The sequence below is a fragment of the Microtus ochrogaster genome, chromosome 6 (genome assembly GCF_000317375.1).
Source record: "Microtus ochrogaster isolate Prairie Vole_2 chromosome 6, MicOch1.0, whole genome shotgun sequence".
Classification (NCBI taxonomy): domain Eukaryota; kingdom Metazoa; phylum Chordata; class Mammalia; order Rodentia; family Cricetidae; genus Microtus; species Microtus ochrogaster.
The window spans coordinates 75,472,105-75,482,746 of NC_022013.1; the positions used below are offsets into that span (position 1 = coordinate 75,472,105).

A 10,642-nucleotide genomic window follows, 5' to 3' on the forward strand; every position below is an offset into this window, starting at 1 on the left:
CACTTTCTGTAAAGCATGAAATAAAAAAACATATAAAATATAAATGTGCTTCATAGCCATCTGGAGTTAATACTAAACACAGACTAGTTAAAGATTCAAAGTTCAATTGATATACCTGACCAGATTAACAAAATATAGGATACAAAATATATCATGTAGACATATAGTACTGGAGAAAAATAAGATATAATAAATAATAATATCTATAATAAATCTCTTTGCAAACTCAGGACTTGACCAGGATCTTTTAATCTGTTAGAGGATGTTTACACAAATCTCTGACTAGCATCGTGATTAACAGGAAGATTAGAGCTCTATTCTTGCTAAGTGAGGCTGTTTATTCACCAGGTTCCTATTCCACATGATCCTGAAATCTCTCACCAGTGCCACAGGGTAAGTGAAAACACGGCAGCTGCACCCTGGGAAAGAAGAGACAGAAATGTCACTCTGTGAAGTGACATGTTCTATACTAAAAATAACCAAAATCGCTTCTCAAAAGAAGCTCCCAGGAATTAAGAAATAGAGAAGGTCATTAGAGCCATGCCAACCAGTGTATAAAGATCAAGCCAACACATTTGCGTGTTAGCAATGGTCATTGCAGGTGGAAGCTTTAGGAAGCCATTTACAATAGCTCTGAAAGGCTACATGTTCGGGTGTGAATCTAACAAGTTAAATGTGCAGAATTTGTAGGAGGGAACCATAAAATGCCGATGACAGAAGAGCGGACCGTGCAAAGGGGAAGGCTTGACATTGTTAAGATGTCATTTCTCCCTAGACTCATGTGAGTCAACTAACTCTTACACCCCATGGGGTATGTGTAAATAACATAAGTCGATTTGGAAGCTTCCATGTGGAACGGCTGTGGCGACAGCTCAGTGGTCAAAGGATTTACAACACAAGCATGAGAGAGAATGAGAGAGTTCAGATCCCAAAGCCACTCAACACCAGGAGGGCCTAGCAGCTGCCTGTAACCCCAGCCTCCTATGATGGAGTTGGAATCTCCAGAGCAAGTTGGCTAGCAAGACTAGCCATCTCAGCAAGTTCTGGGTTTGATTGAGAGATGCTGCCTCAGTGCATGAGGCAGAAGGGCAACAGAGGATGACTCCCAACATCAACAATGGTGTCCACTCATATATATGCAAAACATGCGTGCACACGCATGCACTGCAAACATGTAAACACATGCATAAAGAGGAAATATGCCATTATTTGGAATGACAAATAACTTGGAAACTAGTTCTGAAAAGAATAGAGGACCCACAATATATGACAATATATGACCCCATAACTAACTCTAAAGCTTAATTAAGCAAGAGAATATGGTATCACAGAAATTATACACAGAGCTAATAGGACACAGTAGCCTAGGAATAACTCTCAAAAGGATGGCAAATAATGTTTACTGCAAAGGAAATTCTGTGGATGAATGTGTGTGCGTGTGTGTGTGTGTGTGTGTGTGTGTGAGAGAGAGAGAGAGAGAGAGAGAGAGAGAGAGAGAGAGAAAGAGAGAGAGAGAGCATAAATTTTTATCAATAGTTTATCTGTACTGAAAAAAATTAGCTCAAAGTAGTTCATGGACCTAAATGTAAAATATAAAATTTAAATTACATGTAGTGGTATTTCAATTGTGTTTTAATAAATAAAGCTTTCCTGAAGAGCTGAGAGTAAGACAGGCCCCCTGATCTGCCTTGCAGAGCCGCACTACTTTGGCAGAGAAACCAGGCGGTGCATGCCTTTAATCATGATGGTGCACACCTTTATTCCCAGAACTAGAGAGGATTCTAAAACAGGAGGAAACAGCTCTCAACCACAGCCTCTCATTTCCTATAGACCGCCTCACTGATAAAAGGCCCAAGCCACATGGCTAAACATAGACAAGAATTATGGGTTAATTCAAGTTGTAAGAGCTAGTTAATAATAAGCCTGAGCTAATAGGCCAAACAGTTTATAATTAAAATAAGCCTCTGTGTTGTTTCTTTGGGACTGAATGGCTATGGGACCAGGCCAGACAGGACAGAATCTTCAGTCTACAATTACAAGTATTCTATGAACACCAATAAAAACTTTTATAACTTTGCATTGGGAAAACAATTTGAATAATACACTAATGACATGACCCACAAAGAGATAAAATAATATCAACTGTACTTCACCAAAACGATAATTTTTCTATGATAGATGGTTAAGAGCATAGGGCAACCAATAACAACTATCTGTGCACCACTGATCTAGAGGGGTTATTTACATTCTTAACATTATAAGAACTCTCAAAACCACCAAAAAAGACTCGACAGATGTCCAGGTATTTTTTGAATGGGTAAATATTTAAATAGGCATTTCCAGAAAAAAATATTTTTAGACAAATGAGTATGCAAGACAATGAGTCATGCCCTTGTCATTGCTTGTTTTGGGAGGCAGGGGTATTTTATCCCCTAGCTATTCTGACATGAGTGGTGTTTTTAAGTGGCTGAGTAATGCACACATATACACACATGCATACACACAAACACATACATACACACACATATACACACACATACATGCATACACAGACACATATACACGTATACACATACACACATACACACACATGCTGTGGGACAATGGTCTGTACCCTGTCACTTGTATTTTAAATAAACACTGATTGGTCAGTAGCCAGGCAGGAAGTATAGGCAGAGCAACAAGGCAGGAGGTAAAGGTGGGGCAGCGAGAATTCTGAAAAGAGGAAAGTTTCAGACCACAGTCATCATACACACACAGAGAAAGCCAGACACAGCGCAAGCAAGGTGTGACTGCCTTGCCGAAAAAGGTACCAAGCCACGTGGCTAACACAGACAAGTATTGTGGGCTAATGTAAATTATAAGAGTTAATAAGAAGCCTGAGCTAATGGGCCAATCAGTTTATAAGTAATGTAGAAATCTATGTGATTTCTTTGGGACTGAAAGACTGCAGGATCAGATGGGACAGAAACTTCAGTCAACACACACATACATACACACAGATACATACACACATACACAGATATACACATACATATACATATATACACACATACACACATGCCTGTGGCATAGACAGTGTGACTGACACAAAATCAACACCTGACTTTTCATAATCACCAGCTGTTAGCCGGCATGAGATATCCAGTCCCAAGGTCTTACCGTTTTCTATTTTTCCCTTGTGCCTATAAACTACAGTTCCCTCAGCCTATGCAAGGAAGACAAGCAGTTGCTAGGCTGTAATTATCAGAAAGTCTATGCTATGAGCCTTCAAATCTATGCCTGTCAGAGGCAGCTTTTGGGGCTCTGAGGCGCGGTGGGGCAGAGCGCCAGCTGTTGTTATCACTGCCTACTTTAAGAGAGTCACAGAAGTGTGCTTGCTCCATAGTTGTCCCACTCCATGCCCTAACACCCTCGAGAAACACAGCCGAAACACCGCCGAAAACACATCCAGGTCCTCATTGCAAGAATTCCTTCCCTGGAGAGTAGCACGGAATGTCTACCCTCTTCTCTGTACAGACAGCAAATGACAATACAACACTACCCAAGTCTGACCTCAGGAACCAATCACTAACTGATTTATAGATCACAGAAGAGGGGTTGCCTAAAGGAGCATGGATGACCCCGAAGCAGCTGCACTGGATGGAAAGCCTTCACCTAACATGGATGATGGCTTGCCCATAGCTGCATTGATGGGGCCTCAACCTTCTCCAGCCTAATAGAGAGTCTAGCGCCTCCCTTGAACTCACCTGTAATGGGCAGGATTGCATACAAATGGCTAGGAGGAGAAATGGAATCTCAAGTGAGGGTCCAGTGACACTCCCTATTGTCTCATAGGAAACCTGATATTCGGGGTTCTTGTGAGCAGTCACTAATGACAGCAGCTGTTTCGCTTGGAGGACAGCGACCACAGCAGGAATTACAAAACAAGAAACGGAAAAAAAAAATGGGCTGTAGCGCTATCTTTTTTTTTGACTTTTTGACTTTTTGAGACAGGGTTTCTCCGTAGCTTTTTGGTTCCTGTCCAGGAACAAGCTCTTGTAGACCAGGCTGGCCTCGAACTCACAGAGATCTGCCCTGCCTCTGCCTCCCGAGAATTAAAGGCGTGCTATCTTGTTTGTACAAATAAAGCTTGCCTGGAGATCAGAGGGTGGAGCTAGCCAATAGCCAACCATAGAGGTCTGGAGGAGGTCTGTACACACAGACAGGAAGTGATAAGGCGGAGGAAACAGGAACTCAGTCTCTTTGGGACCCGGAAGTGGAGAGGTAAGGGGGTCGTGGTTTTGCTCCTTTGTCTCTCTGCTCTCTCAGCATTTTCCCCAATATCTGACTCCTGGTTTTTACTATTAAGACCTATTAATAAAGTGCTACAGGACACTCTCTGCCTCCTCATGTAAAGAGGGCCAAGAACTTAGACATTTCGACAATTTCTGCACAGTTCCCTTGAGCTGAAGCCACTTACACCGTATTGTGTTCATGCATAAAGGGGTGTGTCCTCTGTGGACGGTGTCACACAAAGTTAGTGTTAATTAGCAATCAAGAGTAAGACTGCTATTGACATGTGAGAGCAGGAGATAAATCAAATACTTCTGGGTAAAACCCAGAGACGATCACAGAGCATTAAATGAAACCCACAGTGTGCTGCGTTTCACTGCTTCCTACCCAGCCATCTGCTTCAGCAAGTTTGATTCACGTCTGTGTTTGTATACCCATGCAAAAGGTGAAGTGTAGCCTCCACTTCCACAACAGGGATACGAAAAAAACAAGCTCATGAGTGTGGAGATTTGTGGGAAAAAAAATGATACTGCACAGATGTGAGATCATTTTTTTTTTAATGCCAGTGATTTTTGCCAATTGAAAATTCTAACCACTGGATTATTTCCTATCCAGGATGTGGGAGCCTAAGCAACAGTGTGCAAGAACCCTGGTTCTGCCCAAGTGCTTTGCACGTGTGCTTGGAACAGTAGACACGATAAATTAAATCATCAAAATGCGTTACCCACAGAATTCTTTTTGCTTTTTGCAAGTCCTGTGGAAAGATGCCATGGGAGACATTTTTAGTCCTTGAGTTTACAGAAGGTCATTTCTGCTGCAGCTGTCTATACCACCAGCTACAACGGGCTTGTTCTTTCTCTCTCTCTCTCTCTCTCTCTCTCTCTCTCTCTCTCTCTCTCTTTCTTTCCTACCTTCCTTCCTTCTTTCTTTCTTTTTTTTCTTTCTTTTTTCCAATACAGAGTTTCTCTGTGTAGCTATGGCTGTCCTGAAACTCACTCTGTAGACCAGGCTGGCCTCAAGCTCACAGAGATCCACCTGCCTCTGCCTCCCTGAGTGCTGGGATTAAAGGCGTGCGCCACCACCCAGCTACAGCAGGTTTTCTAAGATGAGTAGACAGGCTATATGGAAACATTGAACGGGAAATTAATAACAACAGTTAGCTGAGTGCATGGTTTTATGAGCATCAAGGACCATAAGCAAACAGGTTTGACCCTTGCCTGGAAAGCAACGTAAAACCCTTCGTTTGTTGTTTTTAACTCACGCAACCCAATGGACTTATTCATTCTGTTTTGTTTTGCTTGTTTTTTGAGGCAAGATATCACTCTGTGGTCTGGGATGTTTAGGAACTGAAGATGAGTCCCCTACCTCCATCTCTCAAAAGCAAGAATGACAGGCTTGAACCATCACACTGCCTGATGCTCATTCTTTTATATTCTTTAAGCTTTGCTTAACATTTTTTTGTGTGTGTCTTAGCTGAGCAGTACTCAGAGAACAGATTTTTTTTCGTCAGCTTGCACCAATGGCTTGTGTTTAGTTCAACCAAAAAATTGGGGGGGGGGATAAATAGCCTCAAATGTCAGGTTATCAGAACTCAAGAGTTAAAGGTCCCTGAAGCTTATAAAATTCAACCATCCTATCACACACTTACTTTGTTTAAGACAACCAACATAACAATCTAATTCAACCTTTACAAGGATAAGAGAGAATATTATCCTGTTTTATATAGAAGAAGCTAGAAATGGCATTTAGGCAACTTTTCCAAAAATTTAAAAATGTTAGGTCTGGAATTCTAACACATAGCTGTCTGACTCAAAATGCCTGAGCCCCCGCCGCCCACAGCGGCAGACACTCATCCTTCCCCATCCAACAGACACGGCGCTACCCTGCCTATGGCTCCTCTGGTGACCTGTTGCTGACTAGAAAAATCAAAGCATGCTGCAGGAACACCAGGCTCTCATCTGCTACCCATAAGCCCCTCCTGCCGCTGAGCTGCTGCAGGGTTACAGCTCCTTCCTCCAGTGGAAGACACTCCCAGCTCTATTGCTGTTGTGTATTGTGTGGATGAGATTGGCTCTCCCTGAACTGCCGAGCCTGCCTTTGAACTCGTGTTCCTGACTCCCATGTGGAATCCTCCAGACCCACAGTCACTGCACCACCCCCTCTCTCGCTTTTCTTTCCTGTTCGGCCTAAGGCTCTTCTTCTCCTCACAGGCGGGGACCAGTGTGAGAACTCCCAACTGTTGCATCATTTCTTGATTGAGATCCCAGAAGTATAGATAACAATTCCAGATGATTCCAGCCTGAAAAAGTACTGACCCCTAAAAGAGCTGCCGAGCTACTGCTAGGGGCAGTCTAGTCCAAATTTCTAGTTAGAATTTCTACCAGTAATGGTACCTGGCGAAAGTTGCCAACGGGATAATTTAAGCTTAGCCGTTTTTATAGATGATGCTATACATGCTATGATTCAAGCTCACCCTGAAGCTACATGTAATTATCCGAGAGTATCTTACCTTACTGATCATTGTTGCTTAGTTACAATGTTTTACCAGTTCCTACCCCAAGGATCCCACTGCCACATCTAACATGCACAGCTTTCTTCTTCCCTACTTGTGGTAGAGAAGGGCAGGTTCACCTTAACACACATCTCCACCAAGTATGCCAAAGCGGAAACCCGATTGCCAGAATGGTGCTGCTGGGCAGTATGTAGATGGGGACAGTGTCACGGATGAGTTTGCAGCTCTCCTGTGCTAGATGACTTTCTCTTGTCACTCTGGACTCCGAGGACCCTTTCATCCATTCACGGCTCACACCTACAAGACCATCAGTCCAATGGAGGACATGGCCAGCATCTCAGCCTGTCTGTTCACCTGCCACAAAGGGAGGTCCTAACAGGCTAACTTGTTCAGCGTTCCAGCATACAGCCTGACATCAGGAGCTTATATACTGACTGGAAACAAGTTAGGCTCAGCTATGCTACAGGCTAGCTGTTCCCCGGGTGGTACCCTTCCAAAGAAACAATAAGTCATAAGAAGATTAACCAAAGTGGAAGGGAATTCAAAATTTGACTTTTAAAGAAACCCCTTACTGGAAAAGGCAATGTAATATAATCCCATTATCAAATAATTCTTTGGTTTATACAACTCAATCACACTCATGAATTAATTTACAGAGTGAACTGAGGTTTATCCTCTAATGAACTCAGCAGCAGACTTTATGCAACATTCAAAACTGTCGACTAAGTCTAAACCTAGTATGGAATAGACTCTAAGCATGGAACTTGCCGGATTCAGTATCTGTACAGCAGCAGTGAGGCTTTCGTAGCTTGGTCCGCATTTGGAAGAGCATGTCAACACACTTAGACACGAGACATCTTAGTCTGCAGGTGACTGTTGAACACTATAGACATAAACTTTGGAAACAGTAAAGGTGTCAGTTCCAAAGAAGTCTATTCTGTGCAGGGACACCTTCTCCTTGCCCATTCACAGATTCTGCACATCTTTTCCAGCAGGGAGATAAGATAGATAAATAAGATTCACCCAGGAAATTGTTCAGAGTCTCTCTAAATCCTGATAGCATTGCATGAATCCCTAGACATTCATGTTTTGATTACAGGATGAGCCACGTGAAACCAAAGTAACAGAATTTAAAACTATCTGCACACAGATTTAGTGTAACTTACTGACAGACTCTGGTGGATTCTGCATTGCCAGAATCACACACGTCACAGTAAAGCCTGGCATGGTGTGCCTGCCATCCAAGGAACTCTAGAACCTGCAGCTTCTTCCAGCCTTGCAGGATCAGGGAAGGCATGTCAGCAAGGAGCCTTCTGCTGGAGGCACCCAGAGAGTTTAATTATAGACCAGTCTGCAGATGAAGACCCTGCATCCCACCCTTGCTCAGAGGTCTGCTCGGCAAACAAGACGCTCGATCACAGCAAAGATACTTACGGTAGAAGTTCCTTTTCACGCGTGGGTTCATCATTTGGGGATGTTTTCATCAGGAGTTATCATGCTTTTGATCTTTAACGCCGTTCTTCCTCCAAGGTTTCTGGTCCGTAATGTCCAAAACAGAGTCACTTGAACTAACGAGCCATTGTCCCATACTGTCTCTTTTGTGTGTGTGAATGTCACCCTGTAGATCGATTTCCTGTCCAAAAACACTCAAACTGAACAAGCGCTGCTCTGTGCAAGTGAAGTGTGCTCCTCGGGTCCTCTGTTTTTGCAGTTTAGTTCAGGAAGAAAACCCTGATTAAATGAGGAATCATATCCCAGTTGTTCCAGGGAACCTAAAAGACAGACGCTCCCTCCTTATGAATGGGCTTATCGAAGTTGCTGGGATCGTTTGTTCTCGCTAGCTTGTGTCTGTTCTACTATTTACCCACAAATCATCCATGTGCCTTGTGCGGCCCCAAGTCCCACCCCATAGCCGCAGAAACACAAGCACAAACTATATTTTCAAATCGGGCTTCGCACACTTTGAAGTCCATAATGCTTTCCATTCCTGAAAGGACAAAGAGATCTACATTGTCAAAGTTTATTTTTACGCTCATGTGCTTGCTAAGTGCAGTGGCAAACAGACGTCCTGTGCCTGGTGTACTATGACTGGAACCTATTAATACAAACAGATGAATCGCTGGCCGGGCTCCATAGAGGCTTTTACTTCTTTATTTTTTTTATCTTATCTAAATTGCATCGATTATCTTTTTTTTTTTTAACGTTAGGAATATCATCAGTTTTATAGCCTGGTTTGTTTTCAGTGGGTTGGGATAGAGAAAAAAAAAAGGGAAGAGAGAAAAATAAGAACCGAGTTTCAAGGGGCATTTGCTGAGATAAGAAAGCTATTAAAGTTAGAGTCTCCTAGACTAGAGCAGAGGGACGTTCAGAGACCATAAAAGTGACAACAAACTTTAAAAAATATTGGAAGCTGAAAGGAGAGTGAGGAGCAAAGGAGACAGTGAAGGAGGGAAAGAGAGCTGCCTTGACTATCGGCAGTAATTCTTAACATACTTTCTTACTGTTGGAAGGCAAACTGCTCTGGTTTGTATAACCCCCTACCGGTCTGCTCAAACCACCAAAATCAGCCGGCTTGTCATCCAATACCGGCCCGAGACTGTGGAAACACGTCGTTGCTCCGTTAAAGCCGTAACAAAACACAGCTGAGCAGGGAGCGTGAGGTGTGGGGTGACCCTGAGGTAACGCGATCCATGTTGTGGAGTTTCCAGCCTAGATCTTAAACATCTGTGTTCAAAACACTCCTATGTGGCCCTGTGCATTAGATGCTGGCGGGAAGTAACCTGATCTTTCCATCAGACAGGGACAATCCATGCTATTGAAATCATACAAGAGACATATATTCACTTTTGTGCACATATTTTAAAAAGTCCCTCCTGTGTGCCCCTGTGTGTGCACCATAGCAGGCTCAAGTCCCAGCTGGTTTTGCCAGAGCTAAAGGGGGGCTTTCAGCTAGCCTTGCCTGAACTCTGCTCTTGGGACGCCTTTTGCTCAGTGACACTGATTTGAATGAGATTTGCCTCTGTAGAGAGACCTGGAAAAGGAAATAGAAGAAACAGTCATGCTAACTGGACCAGAGTGCAACCCTTGACCTTTGTTTCATTTATGTGCTCTTAAGCTAAAATCTGAAGGAGGTGACAGCCACTGGCACCCTGAAGAATAAACAGAATCAGATGGCGGCTGTCTCGTAAGCTTTATGGGAAAGGGCTCCTGCATTTCCACGTCATGGAACACCACAGTTAAGAGGATCCATTCGGGGCTGAAGTGAGGAAGTGAAGTCGCTTTAAATTAGCACCTAAGCATGGGCCAGTCCCCTAATGGCCATGGGCTCGCTTTTTATATTTGCACGAGAGAAGGATGGCATTGTGAAAAGAATGCCAGTGAGGACAGGCAGATGCTTCTGGAACAAAAGTCACTCTGGGAATAACAAATGGTTTGTAAAATATGAGACTGAGAGATAAGAGCTGTATTAGTCTAGATATAAGATAGATAGATAGATAGATAGATAGATAGATAGATAGATAGATAGATAGATGGAGAGAGAGTGAGAGAGACAGAGAGGAAGGGATTTGATAAGACTTGGTCCATCCAGTCCAACAATAGCTGTCTGCCTATCAGTGGAAAGTTCACGTATCCACTAGTTTGTTCCGTCCATGAGGCTGGGTGTATTATCTTCTCTTCAGTGTATACCGGAATCCCAGAGAAACAGGCTCTAATGCCAGTGAAGGAATGAACTTGCCATTGAGAGCAAGAGCAAGCAGGCAAGGAGCAAAAGCGTCCTTCTTCCATGTCCTTTATATTATATAGGCTCCCAGCAAAAGACGTTGTCCAGATTTAAGGTGCATCTTCTCATCTCCA

At 43.2% G+C, this 10,642-nt stretch overlaps 1 protein-coding gene across 1 annotated transcript in view; it reads right to left on the bottom strand.

Moving 5' to 3' along the window:
* Positions 1-8,560, bottom strand: part of Kcnk2 (potassium two pore domain channel subfamily K member 2) — a 189,412-nt gene extending 180,852 nt beyond the window's left edge. Inside the window, exon 1 of the mRNA XM_026779815.1 lies at positions 8,222-8,560. Within this exon, the coding sequence (XP_026635616.1) occupies positions 8,222-8,255 (34 nt within the window). The 5' untranslated portion in view covers positions 8,256-8,560. The remainder of the gene's footprint in view (positions 1-8,221) is intronic.
* Between the last annotated feature and the right edge of the window lie 2,082 nt (positions 8,561-10,642).